This window comes from Anser cygnoides, chromosome 4 (assembly GCF_040182565.1).
Source record: "Anser cygnoides isolate HZ-2024a breed goose chromosome 4, Taihu_goose_T2T_genome, whole genome shotgun sequence".
NCBI classification, from domain to species: Eukaryota; Metazoa; Chordata; class Aves; order Anseriformes; family Anatidae; genus Anser; species Anser cygnoides.
The window spans coordinates 31,994,396-32,014,990 of NC_089876.1; the positions used below are offsets into that span (position 1 = coordinate 31,994,396).

General features: G+C 41.6%; 1 protein-coding gene across 2 annotated transcripts; it reads left to right on the plus strand.

Moving 5' to 3' along the window:
• The first annotated feature begins 2,028 nt into the window (after positions 1-2,028).
• On the plus strand, positions 2,029-19,751 carry SPARCL1 (SPARC like 1). 2 transcript variants are annotated; one of them, XM_048074456.2, is made up of 10 exons: positions 2,029-2,165; positions 8,767-8,884; positions 11,370-12,533; positions 13,703-13,769; positions 14,412-14,530; positions 15,123-15,243; positions 16,006-16,142; positions 17,025-17,173; positions 18,067-18,215; positions 19,616-19,751. In XM_048074456.2, exons 2-10 carry the CDS (start codon positions 8,822-8,824, stop codon positions 19,642-19,644), a joined length of 1,998 nt encoding a protein of 665 aa, XP_047930413.1. In that variant the 5' UTR covers positions 2,029-2,165; positions 8,767-8,821; the 3' UTR covers positions 19,645-19,751. The 2 variants fall into 2 exon arrangements, with proteins under 2 accessions (XP_047930413.1, XP_013046076.1); XM_013190622.3 differs by lacking the exon at positions 2,029-2,165 and having other exon boundaries at positions 8,599-8,884.
• The last annotated feature ends 844 nt before the right edge of the window (positions 19,752-20,595 follow it).

Genomic DNA, 20,595 nt, shown 5'->3' on the forward strand with positions numbered 1-20,595 from the left:
TAATCAAAGGCAAAAACAGACTTTGATTTGTGGAACATTCTGCAGATAACTAAGAGCTTTGATAAGCTACACCAGTCAACAAATAACAAAGGCATAATCTTTCAAAACCTTCAAAAAAAAAAATCAAACCCTCCTCTTCCTCCCCCAAGTCCCAATACATCTGTTGAAAACCAAGACGGGCAAAGCTTTTAAATCACATACACCTTTTTTTATAACCTTCTGGCTCCTACAAATTCCAGCCTCAAGTTCCTACACAGCTCTTTGCACAGCTATCAAGAATGTGATCTGATCCTAATTCTTGGGTGGAAATCCTTACATAGACAGGATATTTGAGAGAATCTGGCACCTTTTTTGTCAAGTGGGAATTGCAGGTCAATTTTAATAGCTACTGTCTCCAAGTGTTACCAGAACTAAGCCTTGCATGTTTTAGCTAGTGTTAAGATTAGCATTGGACCATTTGTTCTAACCTCTTGGGAACTACCTGCGCATTGATTTGTTAGCTGAGGATCTGCCCATACTTGGGATATTTAATCATCACAGAAAAACACTTACCTCCCATCCCCCAATAAACTTAGACATATTAAAAAGAGGGATGTGCATGGCGCACTGCAAAATTCTAAATAAATAAAAAGGATGGTCTTTTTATTGATACACAACAAAAAAAACCAAAAAAACAGAAGTTCTGAAATCTCACCTCTCCCTTCAGATGCTGACTAGCGGACAGAACAGCAGAATTTCAACTCCAATAGGCATCAATCAGTTTCCAGGCAAAGAAGCAGAGACAAAAGGGGAAGGGATTTAAAGAATTTCTCACAGGCTTTTTGTCAAAGTTTGATTTTCTGTTTGGTTTACAGAGAGATGGCTCAGCTGTGATATCAGCCTTTTTTTTTTTTTAATTCATTAACAATAATTTTCATAATTGGCCATACAAAACAATGTAAGTTTTTGTACACTTCTCACTGTAGCTCGTCTACTCAGATTCACGATATCTGTTACCTTGTGGTATGAACAGAGTAGAAGCTAGTACAACCGTAACCTTCAAAAAACATGTCAAAACATCATCCAAAAAGAATTATTTTTCAGAATCTGCATTACAGTTTGCACCATTCATGCAATTCATTTCACTTTACTTTGACCTCTCTGCCAATTGTGTAAGGACAACATACAAAATGCCCTCGTCAGTAACGGATGATATTGGAAGAATGGGAAATACGAGGCTGGATCTGCTGAATCTACCGCACACACCGCTGAAAGTGCCTCTTCTCGGTGCATCTGCTCCACTAGTTGTTATCTGAGAAGCTTCTCTGAAGTATGTCAGCTCAGGAGATGTATTTTCTAGAACAACAAAAAGGAAAAATAAAGATTAAACTCATTACTAGGGAGTCAGTACAAAACCAAAAGATACCAGGCACCTGTTCCAGACAGGTGCCACCTACAGAGCTTTTCACACATACACGAGCTCACTCTGCTAGTACCATCACTCTCCAAGAGACAGCACAGCAATGGCAACAGCATTAAAAGAGCCAATGCTCAAGAATTATGCAAAACTCCAAACAATCCCTTTGTTATCATCATCTACTTTTCTTTTAATTTAGAGCTTGACTTTTCACTCCTTTCCCTTCTTTTCCGCAGGCTTGCACACACCACATGCAGTATATTGAAACGACACCAAAAAGCTCAGCAAGGACCAGCATCCTCCCTGCTTCTCTTGCTCCCAGGCTTGCAACGTGACTGCCCCGGCCAAACTCGTAGCTCAGCTCTTTCTGCCACACTGGCTGGCCTCAGAGCTATTGCACCCATTCCCTTTGGCTCCCCTCCCCCTGCAAGACTAAATATGTCCTTCCCACACTGTGGCTGAGCTCCACTGGCCCAGAGCCTATGAACACTGAATGGTCTTTCTCATTCAATTAATTCAGCAGAATTTCACTAATTTATCCCCCCACCCCTCTACCTCATCCTGTGGAAGCCTAAGAGGGTGGTTCATTTATTTTTACTGAGATCCACAGAATCAGATCTTCCTTCTCTGAAGCTCACAGCAAAACATTTTCAGAGTCCATACTATATGCTAAAATATACCACAGCGAAAGAAGCAAGATCTTGCAAGGCTCACGGATTTCCAGCGTGTCAGTGGATAACCAAGCAGGAGCACCTCTTCTACTGCTATGGTACTGTTTCTTTACTTTTTAATTAAAACCATAGAATATCTTCTCTAATCCTCTGTTTCCCCTCCTGTGGACTGAAATAGCTAACGTTTTCTTAGAGTACTGTTGCTTATTTTAAGGATAAATCATATCAGACATTTATGCCTGGAGCAGGAAGAAACGTGTTCTGTAGAAGAGAAAGCACTGTATAGTTATTGTGTTGAAAAAGGTGACCTTTATCTTACTGTTGAGACCATTATTTTCCCTGTGATCCTGCAAAACAATAAAGCATTATGTGAGAGCCAACAGCAGTGAAGCAAAATATGTACCTCTTGCAGAAGTGTACAAATGTCCACTTGAAACTGCTGGGCAACCTGGTTTCCCAACATCTGACAATTTCCTGCATTACCAGCTCAAGAACCTCATCTGACAGAAAAGGCCACAAAAAGCAAGGTACACCCTTGTCCTTTCCCATAAGGAAGTGAAGACACAGGAGCTGTGGCTGGTCTTGGAGGAACCTTTCACAAAGTTATTTGTAGAACTGGTAGAAGCCTGTAGAACCTACAGGATCTGCAAAGGAAAGGCAGGTTCAGGGACACAGCAATAATCACTAATTCATAAGAAACAGAGAAAAACATTCTCACTATTTAAGAGGTCTCATTTCATCCCATCTCAAAATGAATCAAAATAGCCTGAACTTGACTTAAACTACTTAGGAAAGATAATAGATCTAACAATAACATTAAGCACAGATGAAATATTTTATTTAATAATTGTTTCAAGGTGTCCTCAAGTACTTTCGTTTCATATTTTTGAATTAAACAGCCATCAAGACCAAAGGCTTTTGCAGCTGTAAAACTGGTAACATCAAAAGGATTGAGTCTCATTAGCAGCCACCTCCTGGTGCAGAGTGAAAGTAGAATAATTTCACCTTCTGGGATGTGCTTTTATTGCTTTCTCTTCATTTACTCTGATCAGATGTAACTGTGCCTTTGTTCTGTATGCACATACACGTGATTCAGTTTAGGTATGTGTGTGTACACACATACTCCTACAAGAAGTTCTGCAACAGACCTACACTTACGAGCTCTGTACCAATTGCACTTGAAGAACATCACATGCACATCTTGGTTATAGCAAGACTTTGTACAGTGAATTCTTAGTTTCCATACTCCACCAAATACTTGTACACAAAACTTGATCCACTCACAACTATTTGTGCTGTGATTATCGCCTAAGAGGTCCACATCTTAGAAGTATTTATCAGTGAGGATAGGCATCAGCATCTGCATTTCCTACTAACAGAGCTGACACACCACCAAGGACAGTGCTTTCACAAGAATTCAAGTAAGACTATTTTATTGCAATCTCAAACTGATTCAATGGGCTGATTTCACAATTCGTTGCGTATCTTCCTGATGATACTTTAGGGTACGTGAGCATAAGCTAAAGCTTCTGTCATTTAATGAATTATGAAAAACATCAACGTCTTATCACACTTCACCTGACTCTCAAAGTTTTAAAGAGCTCATAATCTAAAGTCTCATCCTTATGAGATGAGACTTGGTGTCCCCTGTACACAATGAGAAGCTGAGTTCCAAAGCTGACTTGTCTTCTAATTCTCTTTTCTGAATTCTGGACAACAGCCACGCTCATTAGTGATGGTGGCAGATTAGGTAACTTCATTTTCTAGAGTTAGGTCTAATGACCAAGGACCATGCAGAATTATCTCCCACTGCCAGAGCTGAAACTAGTTCACATGCTTTCTTTTGTCCATCACAAGGCATTTGTCACCTTCAGCCATGACCTCCACCAATTAATCATTTCTGGGTGGCATTTCAAAAGGCTAGAGAACCTGCTACGTGTCAGCTGCATGAGACTTGCTATTTCAGTGGCTGAACAAAAATGCTCAACCAAAAACAAAACAAAGAAGTAGCAGTAAAGACTGCACTTGCCATCTCATCTATTCTTGCAGACGATTTTATCTGATTTCCCACTTCAGATGCAGGCTTCCTGCTGTAAGCAATGAGAAACAGTGAACTGTTGTCAGATCCCTGGGTGACTGAGCAGAACTGTTATTCAAAATACATGTGGTACAGCACAGCTGAGGACAGGCAAGACTGGCAGGCAGGTCAAATGTCATTACTTCTAGACCTCTAGACAAAAATCACGTCATTGATCAGTATTTCAAGTGACTGCTGACACAATTGATTAGCAGCAGCCCTTGCACAGTCCTCCTGTCAAGGATAAGCTCACAAGAAGTTTCTTAGATGGCCAAGAGTGCATTGCTCGAGTGTCTGCTAAGATGCCAGCAACTGCAGGACTAGGAGGAGTGAAATAAACCCCTGAGCAATCATCTCTACAACCTAAGTTTGGAAGACATGAGCAGAAGTCTTATGTAAAACTTGAACCACTGAGTTACAACCATCAGGTTTCCAGACCAAAGACCTAACTATAAACACTGATGTCTGTTATTTTTAATATACTTAAGGATACACTGCAATTTAGCTTGCGATCTGTTTTTCTCTCTCCTGTCTGGATGGACATGGCTATTGTTTGCAAGTTCAGCAAACCAAGTAGATTAACATACATTGTTTTAAAAGCTATTGATATGTCAGATAATTTCATTTACCGTATCATACATTTCTGCAGCTCTTGCTGGTCACGGGTCTGACCACAGGCTGCAACTGGTGTTCACTGTGCTTAGGAGGCCATTGGGTACTTTTGGAGATGACCATGTCACATGCAGCCCATACTCGCAGCCAACTGCTCCTCATAAAATAACTCCGCTCATATCCTGACAGAGGCTCTCGTGAGCTGGGACTACTCCCATGTGCAAGTGCTGCAGGAACCTGCCTTGGAATGACTGAACATGGCCCAATGTACCTGAGTCCAACAGGACTGAGTGCACAAAAACTTCCTTAGCTTCACCTGTCTCCTCACAGCAGCTCTGCACTGTTATCTGAAAAAGAGACTTTTTGGGTTGTCTACTCAAAACGACTGTCACTGGTGAAGCAAGGCCTTTTTTTCCCCCATATTAAGCTGAGCAGCACGTATCCTACAGAGACCCCACTGTCATGGATGAAGTGAGTCAGAGCTTTTGCCTCCTCCAAGTTTCAGGTAAATCAATTTCTTTCCAAGACTGAAAAAGGGCAGAGTGAGGGCCTGGTTAGCATTGCTTTCTCAAGACCCCAAACAAAAGTGTTTTCCAATTACTCATTTCTTTGTCCAAAAATTCCAATTTAAGACACTGCATATTATCTTTTGACCAAGCCTTCCTACAGATTTCACTGCAAAGTGTGGTGACTGCGTTGCTCTATGTAGATGGCTGCTGCTTTTAAAATAGCTCCCACCGTAATACTTCCACACTGGCAGTTTTGCTGATCTCAAGCATTACAAAAGCTTGTTTTTAGGCACTGTCCTGTAGTATAAGTTTGAAAATTAAAGTAAGAACAAATTGTCTTCACATTTAGATCTCAGTGTAGAAAAAAGGTACTGTCACAATGCAGATCCTTGCATCATATGACAGTTAGGTAATGCTGAACTTCTTCCATGACCATCAACTTAATTACCATGCATTACTTATGACCCACAAAACCACTCATCTCTGCACCTGCCCAAGCTTCTGTAACAATGACTTGTCTTTTCTAGCACCAGAAGGCTAAAAGAGCAAGTGCAAAAATGCCATTGCCATGACCTTGGCAGCAAGAAGGGCAGCAGGCTTGCAGGAAGAGTTCTTTGTGCTTTTTTCCCCCTAACCGCACTACCCCTCAAACTAAATCCCCTGCTCCAGCAAACTGCCTCAAATCCTTCACATGGATTATTTGTACCAAACCCAACTGTTCTCCTGGGTTCTGGCAAAAGGTCCTTGCATATTTCACAGCCAAGCCCCTGGCGCCTCACCGAAAATGAAGCAATGCCAACGGAAACACTCTGTTCACCCCTGGAGGACCGAAGGGACCACAGCCCATTGTACAAGGATGTTTTTTCCCCTTTATTGAAGCCCAGCTGCCGTGTTATTGACTTTGCAGCTTTTATGACAGCAATCCCAGCTTCCCCCACTGCTCCCCCTTCTTTATGAATGCTGCCAGCACTGAGTTTTTTTATTTTTTTTTTTTTACTGTGGCTTTTGAACTTGTTCAGTAGTTCCGTCTGCCCGCCTCAAACAGCTCCCTGTACTGATAGCATAATGGAATTGGCACCAGAAACAAAACAACAAATTAGATATTTCACTCACAGCAGTCAGGTCCAATATGAAGCACCAGAGTTCTGAAGAACCCCAGAACTCCTTGCTCCGAAACCCATGCGAGGAAACACTTCCTGCATGCTATTGCCGCCATATTGAAAAAGGGAAACAACAGGAATTAACAAGGGCAATACTTGCGTAAGCATCACAGCTCAAGAGGCTGTTTAACTCTTCAGATGCTATTTGGTGATTTGTGGCAGATTATCCCACTGCAGATCATTTTGTAAGTGCTTGCAACTCATTTGGACTATCACGACAGGAAGAGATGCTTAACTAGACTCAGTTCCTATGCTCAGTTCAAGTAGGTCAGACTTCTCTGATAATTAAAGATTGATTCTTCCCATGGGTGACTGCAGGCTAGTGACTAAGAGAAAAACAATGCAAAAGATCTGTTTTGCCGCATGAACTCAAGAGTTATTCCAACCATTTTTTTGTTATTTGGATAAAGGTGGTGGAGCCAACTTACCCAGTTAGAGCCAGATTTGAAAAACCTAATCATAAATCAAATCCATTTATAGTTCTCAAAGTACTTTACCAGAATAAATGCATCTAATGTGATTTTAAAGCTGAGAAACTCAGTGATGGGAAGACGTGCCCAGAGCTGCTTTGCTAGCCAAGAACAAGGAGACAGATGAAGACTACCTGACTTGTAAAACTGCAGTTCAACTACTACTTCCCTCGGTCACTTGCCAGGCCTTCAAGAGCATGGCATACAGTTTTTGGGGCTATATGTTAATAATCAATTTGATTACACCACTTTCTTGTAAGTCACCTGCATGGCTCTCAGTCTAACATAATGTGCCTTTAATCTGAAGTGATTGCCTATATGCAATAATTAGGAATTCTGCATATCCTCTTTGATGGCTTTTGTTATATTCTGTCTCTATGAGAGAATCTCAGCTAACCCTGGATGCCAAAGAGATAATTGATGTTGTATGTTGAGCCACATTTGGAGACTGAATTAGTTCATTGAGAGAAAAATTGTTTGCATACTAGATGTGCCCCACTAATTAAGTATTTTGCTCTTCATTAACTAAAAGATATTGACATTAAATAATTCAGGAATGCTGGAAAACACAGTAAGCTTCCAATCTGTATATTCCCAACAGATCTAGGCATGGCAGGAACCAGGATGCTTGTTAGTTGGTTCACACTCTGGCTCCAATAAGCACAAGCTCCTCTGGAATTCCGCCCCCCTTTTTGGGTTTTGGTGTCTATTCCCCCCACTCCCCAATCAAGAACAACTGCCTGGATGAACATTTGGAAACCATACACTGAGCCTCATGCATTTGCATACGGTTGACCTAACTGAAAGAACCACTGCCAATTTCTTCATATGCCAAGGAGCTTGACCAGTAACAGAGACTACAGTGCATCAGTTAACAGAGGAATAGGTGTTTCATTTAGATTAATAAAGGTGGGGGAGGAACAAAAATTTGTGATGTAGAAATTGAAAATATTTTCAAGGGCAGGAGGGGGAAGACAGAGGAGACTTTCTAAGGAAAAGAACAACCATTAACATGTGGACGGAAACAGAAGCAAAGGAAAAATGTTACGGAAGGAAGTTACGACCAGGGGTAAAAGTAGAGAAGGAAATGAAAAACAGAAAGAAAGCAAAAGAGCAATAAAGGATAAGCATTCCTTTTTTTTCCCCCATTTTTCCTGGTGATACAGCTACAGCTATAGGAACTTCCAGTGCATGTGCTCTGCATAGGTGAGAGAATATACTAGCGATACCTGCAAGGTAAAAATAAGTTGCCACTCACTTAAGTAAAAATAAGTTCTCACTCACTTAAGAAGGTTGGCACAGGCAGAACTCCAATTGCATCCCATATTCTTTCAGCTGCTCATCTCACACTGGTATGTAGCAGAGCTGGGTTTGGTGCTCCCCAAGCAGGACTCAAGCAGTGCACTGAGCATTCTACGCAGAGCTTCTGGCTTTGAAACCTGCTGGAACAGAGCTTCACCACCCAATTCTTCCCACTACTGCAGCACAGTACAGCAGCCCTTGGCTGTAGGGATGCCAATCAGGCAGCATCCCAAAATTGCATGAGGAGGGACATGTTTTCCAAGAAGTACTGTCTCAGAAGAGTGGATAAAGCTTTACAGGACAGAACTTATAACTCTGCCTTTCAGTGAGCCCACTAGAGTTTGTGGGTACAGCATGCAACCTAAGCTCGGTAAAAGAACCAGGATCAAAGCACCCCCTGAATAAGCTGGTCTAACACCTGAATTCACATACAAGTGGTCACAGCATCCAAATGTTACAGGGCTTTGGACTGATCTGTACCATACAGCAGCCACCACGTTGCTTCCATCCATTATTTCTAAACCATGATATCCACAACCTAACTTGGTTTCTTTTGATGTTACTTGCAGAAAGGAAACCTTCAAACCCTTCCATTGTACCGCTAACTATTGGCCTGTTCAGGAGATGAAAACCATGAAGACTCTGATGCTCTTGATTTGCCTGCTAGGATCAGCTTTGGCTATTCCAGTAAGTGCTCACCACACTATTATTGCCACTCACTTGAACTTTCCCTTCCTGTGAATACTCTCTCTTAATCCACGTAGTTATACAAAATTATTTACATACAGATTTTTAATAATTGCCTCTTCTAGACATATCCCTTAAACCACCAACTTGGAGCCTGGGGACAGAAAGCTGCAGAAAAGGTACTGATGTTCTTAAAAGCATTAAGAGGCAATGTATATTTTTGATACCAACTATGAAAAGCCATTACCACATACATACCCTAACACCCCCGTCCCCAAATTATTACAGAGCATATCATGCCTTGCACATCACATAGCTAGCAATGCAACAGGACAAAATCTAAAGCTCAAAACAGAAGTTTGACTTATATACATGTATTCCCTTATAAACATTGCACTCATTTTCATAGAGGCAATAAGCTCCACCAACAACCCAGCCTGTGATCCTCACTGCTCCATTGAAGGAATAAGATGCAATCCTCAAATTATCATGTCAAGTCATCATATGCAAAGTCTCAAACGTAAGAATTTTAGCCACCATAGCTTTTGTTATTCACTATACAGAGCACTAGAAAGACTCAGCTCGGAAAACCATACTGTGGCTGAGAAGCCAGATAGGCAGCTCTGATGGTAGTGAGAACAATGACTTCAGTAGTGCCAAGCCATGCATGCGGGCTAAGGACAGAGCTCCCAATTTTTCATTCATGGTCAAGCCAAATGAAAATTGCTTTGTAATGCACCGTTCTGGTGAGCATCTGTGGCTCAGACAAAATGGGCATGGGCTCCAATCCAATCAAGTTTTGTAAAAACTAAATTCAGAGGATGCTGTACAGAACTAACATACAAAATCCCTTCTCCCCTGCTAACATTCTCCTATAACTATATCCAGCTCCGTGCAGCTTTCTAGATGCATTCTATGTCACTCCAGACAGCGCTCTGTGTTATGAAAACCAAGCAAGTAACTGTTCCTAGTCAGGTTTTCAGCAGAACTGGGACAGCTGGCAGCCTACAGCTATATCCCAGAAGCAGACACCTGCATGAAAAGAAATCACTGTGATACCAGACAGATAAGCCATCAGTTCCGCATCAATACACAGCATTTCTCCAAGGCCAGTTGTCCCTAAGATGTGACGACTACAGCTACATTGACCAAAACTTAGATCATCATATTAAGGGACCCCAGTATCTTTACAAACAAAAGAGTCATAAAGGTTTATTTTAAAATAAAAATAATGGCATTAAAAAAAAACAGTTGAAAACCACATCCAGGCACAAACAAATTGAAGTTGCAGCACATAAAAGCTTCCTATTGAGACAGGAGACAAAATATCTTCAAAAAAAAACTGTTTCATCAAACAGGGGCACCCAGAGCAAAGGATTTTAATGAAGGCTTGACCTTATTTTTGTTAACTATACAGAATTCCAAGCCCTTTGCAGAAGATTGGTTTTGGTTCAAGATAAAGGCATAATATGTTTCAGGCCACAGTGCCCCAAAACATAGGAAAAACAAACTACTCATGAAGTTGAGTTTGGTTTGATTTCATCTTGTGATGCTTTGTAATACATAATGACCTTTTATAACATCTTCAAGAAAAATGCATTTCATCTGGACGAAGTTCCCACTGACCTTATTAGATTTCAGTCAATATGCGTTCTTTTCCTGAAACAGTTAAGAGTTGGAAAACATAAGGTGAATATTTTGCCTAGTACTTCTCCTGCATCACTAAGTACACTAGACAAAAGAAACAATTTTTAGATACCATCTTGACATTAGGAAACAGGATATAGCTTATCTGCCATGAGCCAAATAAATACATCTAATCCTACAGTATTTGTTTTAAATTATTTGTCTAAGTATTTGTTAGTGGAGTGTTTCTTTCCAAGCATTCAAGATTCTTCCCACACTAAAGGAAATGCTTTTCCATCAACTTGGACACTTAGAATTAACTTCTGTTTTCATAAATGACTCCCGAAAGCTTTGAGGAAAACCAGTTTCAGTGCTGTACTTTAGTAAAAGCAACACCGAACACCCATATGTGCTCAGAAATACATCAGAAGTTCCTGTTCTCCACCTGCAGTAGCTGTGATGCTGTTTAACAGCAGAAAGGGAATCCCTGCAGCAATAGGGAGCAGTCATTTTAGAACTTGCTTTCTCCTTGAGGATTTGTACCTTGCCCTCAAGTTACCGGTTTTGCTGTTGACGTCACTGCACACAATAAAAGCCTCTCAGCTCCCCTCAAAGCTTAGGTGGAGTTGCATGGACTACTTAAACTCTAGTCATGCAGAAAGAGGGGACTGAAGCCAACTCACTGAGAAGCAGAAAGGATATCAGATGTCAATTTCATCATTTGACCTAACTTGTTAAAAAGTCACTTACAAAGAACATAACAGTGTCATGTTTCTCTGATGTATATGCCATTGCACCTACTTCAAAATGAAGCCCTAAGACTTATTAATCTACTTGTTAAACGTCTTTTTTCCTTCAGACTAAGCCTATTCATTCTGAAGCCCAAGAGGAAGGGAAGACAAGGCCTGCAAACGAGGGTGACTTGCAGCCCAGCCACAGAAACATAAAAGCAAAGACACCAGTAGCAGATGCTGAGCACAGGGAGAAGCCCTGGACAGCTAGAAGACATGGACAAAGTGGTCACGAGCATCAAATGAAAACCAGTCTGAAGAGCATTAACTTCCTTTCCCTGCAGGGTACACCAGGCTTGACTTCTGATAGCCAGGAGAGTGATTCTGGCAGCAGTGGAAGAGAGCGGTCCAGCTCTGACCACTACCAGCTCAGGAGGCATGAGAAACACAGCAACACAGCCAACCAAGCACTGGATGCTGGAGAAAATCCAGTGGATGCTCTCAATCTCGATCATGAGCATAATGAATGGAAATATAATAAAAATACAGTTGACCTATCTGAAAACAACAATGAAAGCGATGAAGAGGAAAACGTGGAAGAAGAGGATGAGGAATGGGGGGAAGTGACTGATTACAGGGATATGAAGCACAAAGCCCACCGGACAAGTCACGGAAACCAATACAGGAGACAGCAGAAAGAAAACAGCAGGCAGTCTGATGAAACACTGAGAGATTCCAGTCAGCCAATCCAGATAACCAAGAGACACGGTGAGAAATTCAGCACAGAGGAGGAAGAGGAAAGTCATGAAAAGCCCTCTAAGGAAGAAAAAATCCCCCTCTCAAAGAAAAGTCATAATGAGGATGAAGATGAAAAATGGCAAAGCCAAGAAAACAAAGATAGTTTTCAAGTAAACCATCAGAGCGATCACGGCATGGTGATGAAAAGACAGGATAAGGAGGGCGGTAGTATTGATAAGGATGATATCGATAGTGGAGATGATGGTGAGGAAGATCTCAGCAATGCCTGGAAAGAAGCAGCCTATGAGGAAGAGGAGAGAATCCAGAGGAATGACCAAGACAGCACCAGCAATGAGCCTGAAGGAGAAGGAACCACTGGGGATGACAGTGCATTTCAGAGAGAGAGATGGGATCACCAAGGTGTCAAAATTAAAGACCTTACTCACTCTGAAGATGCTAACTACCACTATGAGGTGCCTAATTCTGACAGCAAGCAACAACTGCAAACAAGCGGCTCTGTTCAGAGTGTGAATTCAATGGAACCTGTAGATGAGGTAAATTTTCTTTAAAATATAACTGGAAGAGTAGAGAGGGGAAAAAAAATCAGTCCCATATTTAAGCTTCTTGTGATTAAGAGCTCCTTTATGTGCTCCCATATGCCCCTTGCAATTAAGGGGACATTTTGGAGAAAAAATGGGTCTACCAAACTTAATGTTTTGGAGAAGTCTGATCTCCTTTTACACATTGTTAACCTAGTTTGTTACGCGTCACTTCATGTACAACATTGAAATAAATTGTCCAGAAAGGAAGTGAACACAGCTCACGTAATAGCTTCAGTCCCAATGGGCCATGTAATGAAACGTACTTATAAACATGGACACTTCTATAACAACACTTGGAACCAAGTCTCAACCCAAGTACCGAAGTCTGTTCACTCCCCTCTCCCACTTTCATGCATACCTTTCCTACAAAACTGAACATTTTTCAAGGGAAGGGACAGGATTCCCTGCATGACCACCCCAGCGGCTAGCAGACTTTTGCACAAGATGAAGGATATGCACTTTGTCCCTTCAGACAAAAGAGAATATTGCACCCTGACCTCCCACATCAGTGTCAGCCACTAGCTAAGCAGGAGACGTCCATTAAAAATAGAGACTGTTTGCTACATCTGTTAGTTCAACATCTACACTGTTGAAAACCAATGAAAGCTTTCCAGATGGAGTATGGTAGGCACCTCCCCACAGCGCTGTAGGAGGGACAAGACTGAGGACACATCCATCCTTTCTCCTTCTTCACACACAGCATGGCCACTCACAGCGCTGCTGCAGCTCCCAGGCACTACTGAGATGCTGTCTATGCTCACTGACCCATTGGGACCACCGACCCAAGTAAGGACTAAAACGCCAGTTCTGCCAAGCCTCAAGGCAGACCACTGCTCTATGTCAGTCAGTGCGAAACTACAAGGAGCCCAGGTCTTGCTGGACTCCTAGCTTCTCTCCACCCATTACTTTTTCCCCAGAAAAGAGAGCACTAATACTAGGCCTCATATACTACCTCATACTAGGCCTCATACAACTGTCACACATTTTGCACAACAACCCCTTTCTGTAGCAAATATAGCAAATTGAGTCAGGGCTATATTTGTATCTGAAAAAAAATTTCCCAAAGTATTTTTTCCTTCCAAGATTTACCACAGCTTCTGCTTCTCTCTGTGACTGTACAGGTTAAGACCACAGGCAGTTCATACAGTGTGAGAAGTGCAAGCAACAGCACTGGGGAGGCTTTTCCGGGTGAGTAAACCACATGCAAAGCCCACACATCACCATAACTCTCTTTGACTGGGGAATGTGCTGGCCTGCAGTTCTTTTCTGCCTTCAGCAGCAAGCCATTTCACATGACTGACCTGCGCTGGTGCATCATCCTGCACCACAGATATGTTCCAAGAACAATCCCTTTTGCACACCCTTGGATTCACTCATTTGTTTCTCAAAAACATTTAGATAGCGTACATATTTTTGTGTCAGCATTGCAGAATGGGAAACATTTTCCACTGAAACTCCTCAGTTTAACACTTCTAGCCTGAATTAAACTAGGAATGGGTCAAGTGTCTCAGATGCAGCAAGGACGCATGGGATAAGTTTCAAAGAAAGCTGGAAGTGAACGTCAGCCCTTACAGGAGAAAGCTTTTTCTAAGAAACGTTTCCCCATCCAACTCAAGCCTGGGAACACCATGAGTCCCTCAAAATAATGCACTTAAAATTTGGCTGTATTATTCAGTGAAAGATCCAGCTATGTTTTCATAAACTTACAAAAAACACTTGACTCCTTGGTGAGTGTTTGGCTCTATTTTGCTTCAACTGTAAGCAGTACTTGACAGAAATGCTTGGTTTCATCCTGTTCTAACATTGCCTCCCTCTTGATCTTACCACTAGACCCATGCAGGAACTTCCACTGCAAAAGAGGAAAAGTCTGCCAGGCAGACAGACAAGGGAAACCCGGCTGTATTTGCCAAGATCCTGCTGCTTGCCCTTCCACCAAAGATTATGAGCGTGTAAGTATTACATTCAGTGCACAGCATGTGGGAAATCCAGCTACAACACTTACAGGATACCACATTCCCCTGCTATTATTTCAAATAATTCTACCCTAAAAATCATGCTAGTAGGTTTGGGTCATTTCAGTAACTGTCAATGTAAGCACAGAGTACCAGCATTTACAAATACTTGAGAATAGTATTAACATATGTAGCTAGAAAGTACTTACTGTGATTTTCTGCCATTAGTCTTCTCTCAGGGAACATGGCTTTTTCCTGCCATTAAAAGTAGTCATCATCCATTTAAGGTTTCCGAGCATATAGCAAATACTAGTGCAATAGTCCAGCAGCATCTCAATTGCTGTATTATTACCACATGAAAATAAATTCAAGTGTCTTGAAATAGGGTGCTTAAGTACAGTCACCTAATCTCTATGTAGGCATATTATAACCAAAATTTTCAGTACTTCTGATCACATCCAGTCTCTGTGGGGCATTCACAACTGCCACAGCATATTGCAACAACCACTTCATTATTGTAATGCCTCCTTTACTGACCAGGTAATTTTTCAGAACATGGTGGGGGTGTGTTTGTTTTTCACTCCTTTAGGTTTGTGGCACAGATAATAAGACTTATGACGGTACATGCCAACTCTTTGGTACCAAATGTCAACTTGAAGGAACAAAAATGGGACGCCAGCTGCACCTAGACTATATGGGCTCCTGCAAATGTAAGACTTGTTTTGCCATATAGAATTGACTTAGATATAAACAAGCCTTAGCATCACTAGCTAACCGTTAGTGATCTGCTTTCTTCCTGTGCTCTCCCCCTTCTCCATCAATTAACTCATAAGTAAAACTGACTTTCCAATTCTAACCATGTCAAACAACTCACTTTTCCTACAGTTAATGTTATTAAGTGGCTGAATCCCAAATACATCCCTCCTGTGCTTACAATCACCACAACCCCAGCACTATTGCTGTATTTCTTTACCATCTGAAGATTTTTCATATCTTTACTCTCAAAAAAAAACCCACCACAGTACATAAATCAACTTAATAGATGAAAATATCAAGGTAAAAAACAAAGTCACCTAAATACAGGAGTCACGATCAAGAGGCTCTAATTGATTTCTAAGCTCTTCTTCAGTTGCCGTTTATCCCAGGAGGAGGAGATTCCTTTTCTCCTAGAAACTCCGCTTTCATACAAGTAAATAGATTGATCATAGCTTCACTGCACAATTCTGCCTTTAAGGTGCACAGGTGTGTAAAGCTTGTGGCTTGTGCAACTGGTAAAAGATGCACACCAATCAATGAATTATACATTTATTATTGAACCCATTAGTTGCATTCCCAGTTTTATGTATTAACTACATCAATTTTAAGATGAACTGGAAGTTTGCTAGTAAGAATCAGGTCTAACTTGGCTCAGAAATGCTTGAATGAGTATTTAACAAGCGATCCATTAACAAAAACTTTGTTGTCTGGCACAGACATACCTCACTGTACTGATTACGAAGTAGATCAGTTCCCCCTCCGTATGAGAGACTGGCTCAAAAACATCCTCATGCAATATTATGAACATGATCAGGATACAACTGGATTCCTAACTGAAAAGCAAAGGAATAAGGTAAGCAATCCATTTTCGAATAGGACCATGCAGTTACATTGTTAGAGTGTGATGAAGCAGCCCGCAAAAGCCATTCGCAGAATCACAGAATGGTTGAGGTTTGAAGGGACATCTTGAGGTCATCTGGTCCAAGTGAGTGACACTCAGTTTTCAAGTGAAAACCAACTTTCTACCACCCAGTAGACCTAAAGCAGAATCACACTACATTGGCTTAAAGCATAGTTAGCATTTACTGCCACTGAGCATTTTTGTTCTTAAATAGGGGGAGACAAAGGATTTACATCAGATAAATTGGCGACAGTAGGCAGTTTCTGAAGATACCGACGTCATAACTGCCTAAGAGCTGATCTGCAGACAAATAGTTAAAGTTGAACAAAACCCTGGGCTGCTCTAACTCTGGAATCAAAGATGCAAACAGCAGGCGACAGCAGGCTTACACAAAATGTTCTTGAGGAGTACCAAAGACTACTCCTATAAACACCAAGAGGGCCTGTGGCTGACCAGGAACATCTCATACTAAATGGTATGAATTACCTGGTATCTGATATGGCTTATTCCATGCCAAAGCGGAGTTGCTTACCCCAGAACAGTGGCTTGTGTCTCATATCCTGAGGCTACTGCCCTGTTTAGCTGGCCCAGATAACTACATTGTAGGGGTTTGATTTCCTCTCCAGTTACTACTGAAGCTCACACAGCCACCACCAATCACTCGGCAAACTTGAGGTAAACTTTCTGTACAGCATACAGCCACAAACACTAAACCCCCTTTCCTCTGTAGTATTTTATCAAGAGCCACTTCTTCAAATCATCTCCTTGCTGGAAAGCTCTCTTCAGGCCAATCTTCCCCCCCTAAACAAAAATGGATTTCTCTGTGGTCTTCAGGTCAAAAAGATCTACCAGAATGAAAAGCGTCTCATGGCTGGTAACCACTCAGCTGAGCTTCTCTTGCATGACTTTGAGAAAAACTATCACATGTACGTGTATCCTGTGCACTGGCAGTTTCATCAGCTTGATCAGCATCCAGCTGACAGGTAAAAATTCTTTGCATATTAAGTTCTGATTTGCAGGTCAAGCTAAGGCTGTTTTACCTTGCTATACCACGTCAAGCATCCTCTGACATACAGGACCAGTCCCTCAGCCGATACAAGCCAGTATCCCCCCCTCAGAACTCAACTGAAACACAGGACATTTCACTGCTGCGCTGGAGCAGTGTCTTGAGCCAGAACCTGCTATCTTCTTGCTTTTCATAATCATGTTACAGCTAACTCTACAGCTTCTTAATTGCTACTCATGGCCTGATCATGGAGGAGAATGCAGTTCATGAGATCCAGCTGCCACAGAACCTAGGACAAACAGGCTAAATACAATGGGCAGATGCCTGTCAGCAATAATTCACTAGTGAGGTACTGTTTATTAAACCAATACTGACAAGCTCTCAGTTTAAGGAGCAGGTACAATAAGACAGCACTAATGTCACAATTCAGAGAAAGCCCCAGCTTACTTCTGAAAATAAGACTCAGATTTCAGGCCCTCCATCAGAACACTCAGTGTTGGATCAGTGTCCAACGATTCAAGGGTGCAGGCCCTTAATACCTCGTGTTGATCACACCTAGCATCTTACAAAACAACTAAGCACCTTTGCAAACTTCTCCTTAAGATCAACAGCAAAATGACACCACTGGTGAACTGTAAACACAGGACAATTATGCTTGCTGTAGGTAAAAGATTTTAGAGAGAGCAGTTAAAGCTTATGTTAGATTATCAGGTATTATACATCACCCTAAGGACACAGGACAGAGTCACTACAGAAGCACCAGAGCTTCTCTGTCAAAGCCACTGCTGCCATCTTCTAGCCACACTGAGCATCTTTGATGATCCTGGTGATTTATCACTGAAATATACCTCTACATATCTGCTCTTTCAGATCACTGACACACTCAGAGCTCGCTCCCTTGAGAGCCTCCCTCGTTCCCATGGAACACTGCATCACCCGTTTCTTCCAGGAGTGTGACCGAGACCAAGACAAACTCATTGCTTTGAAGGAGTGGTGCCACTGTTTTGGGATTAAGGAAGGTAAGCCTCAAAGACCAGGAAGGTGTGCAGGACAAAGTGTTCTCATTAATACTTGGCTAAGTCTCAGGCCATAAAGTACAAGAAAAATTCTAGACAGAAGCTACGACTAGTGTGCACAACAGCAACAGGAATAGTAATGACAAGACAGTGAAAGATGCAAGGTTCTGAAATGGTTGACACAACCAGGAAAAAGTCATGTTTTTCACTAGGAATAATTTGGGAGGTAGTTTGTAATAAATAGGAAATCGCTCCTCTCTGTGGTGTCTGACCCTGTATGTTCTGTCTCCACCACTCCCGAAGTATTGATTTTTCATCCTTTAGTGCCAAAAGCAAGGCTAAGCAAACTTGTAATGTAAACCAATGGTCAGAGCATACCGACTGAAGATGCACTTGAAGAATCTCAGGCCAAGTAGTGAAATTAACTGAGACATCTGCAGTTAACTATACTCATCTGTACCTGACAATATGCAACACAATCACCATCGTCACACTGCAGCAGTAGGCCGGGCAGTGCATTTAACCTAACCCGTGCCTAATGCGACACATGCTGAGGCTGCCCACCAGACTTGGTGCTTCCTGAGGCTTCAGCAGAGGGATTTTCTCAATCCTACACGTGCTAGGCATATATTTGGCTCAGGTCGATCCAGAGACACCTGAGATATCTAAAAGGCTAGGCACTACTGTGCTTGTGATGTCTCCAAAATTAGGCAACAGCTGAACAGAAGCTGCTGTGACTGATGTTACATTAACATGATGACATTCCATCTAGGGCACTCTTTAGAAATCCACATTATAGCCTTGAGTGACAGCTAAGCAATGCAGCCAGTTTTTAAACAAGGGTAGCAGCAGTACAGGTTAAACCTAGAACAGGTGCATGATAGAAGCTGAGCTAGGAACACAGATTGAAAACTTTTTTTCAAAATCCTACTAGCTACTCCCTAAACTCAACCAGAGGCTGATTAGCAGAGGTCAGATATTCACTGAGTTTATACTCTGTACACAATTTTTCCAGCTCTTCTAACTACACTTAATGAGTAACAAACCACGTGTGGAAATAAGCTACGAGTTAAAATATGCATGTACTGCTGCTAATGATTGCTCATCCAGAGAAGGTCTTAGGGTTCATCCTTTAGTTAAAACTGACGGTAAGGGCGTAGGGGATTCTCAACTCACAAGCAGCTTAAGACCTAACACAATGAACAATGAAGCACCTACCAAAAAGGCTCGAAAGGAATGGCTCCTGACTATAACAGCAACCGTATTTTTTAGTGCCAATAATGTTCCCATACCTAAGCCCGATTAAATTTTCCCGTGTCAATTTCTTAATAACAACACTACATAAAAACAATACTTTGGCATCAAGTATTCAAATGTTATTAACATTTTCTTCTATGTTGCAGAAGACATAAATGAAAATCTCCTGTTCTGAGCCTGGATGAGCCTGTTCTGAGCCAGTATCCCAGTGCTGCACTACAACTGGTCAAATATATAAAGCCCATTTATTACTGTAATTAACAGCTTCATAGTTTTCAGAACAAAGTTGTCATAAGGTTCTTGTAGGCTGAGTTATTCTCAAATAACACAAGTGCATAACTGGTATAAATTCACTAACAAAAAAATTTAAGAACTCCAAGTGGCTCATTGCTGAACAGAAGTGTTCTCCTCCGCATGTACCTATGACCTCTCTGAAGCAAGAAGTAGAATTAGCCCAAGAGCCGAGTTGTTGACAAAGCTCTTCTTCAGTAGAACTATAGGATGTGGATCTGAAACCTATCTTGACATAGGATTTATTTCTTTTCCTGTTACTGTCAGTTTAACATTCTGCATAGAAGTGTCAAATAAAGATAATGTCTACCTAGATTTTTTTTTTGTTCTGTGGTTTGTTCATTTTTAAGACTTTTGTCAAAGAAAAGCTCAAGGTAAAGGTTCAGTGGAAAATCCATGTTAAATTTAAGGCTGGAAAAGAAACTCCAGGATAGATCAGAATTATCAGAATTTGGCAGTCCGTAAATTCTAATTCCTAATGCATGAACATTATCGGCTTTTCAGCAATTCCTGTCCCTTGGAAAAAACAGTAACAGTGCAGGAAGTGTGTCACACACTGAATTCCAGCTGAGCAACTGTGTAACAAACAACTGAAAGGACCATAGCAAGCCTGGGTGTGCATACAAAGACAAATTAGTGATAGGTCCACAAGAATGCAGGAGATATCTCAGCTGCAACTTCTCCTCCAGTGGCTTCCTTTCCTCCACAGAAGCATTAACTACTGCCACCATTTTTCCACAGAAAGAACTGCCACCTACTCCTTTCACCACCTGCCAACTCTTGTTTGCCTGAAAGCGAGCACAATTTAGGCATGGAAAAGCAAGGACAGAAATAT

Bases quoted from the DNA above. Each gene is read 5' to 3' on its own strand.
- SPARCL1 (XM_048074456.2), top strand. From the start codon at position 8,822: ATGAAAACCATGAAGACTCTGATGCTCTTGATTTGCCTGCTAGGATCA. The intron at 12,534-13,702 runs GTAAATTTTCTT...GTGACTGTACAG, and splicing joins CAATGGAACCTGTAGATGAG to GTTAAGACCACAGGCAGTTC. The intron at 16,143-17,024 runs GTAAGCAATCCA...TGTGGTCTTCAG, and splicing joins CTGAAAAGCAAAGGAATAAG to GTCAAAAAGATCTACCAGAA.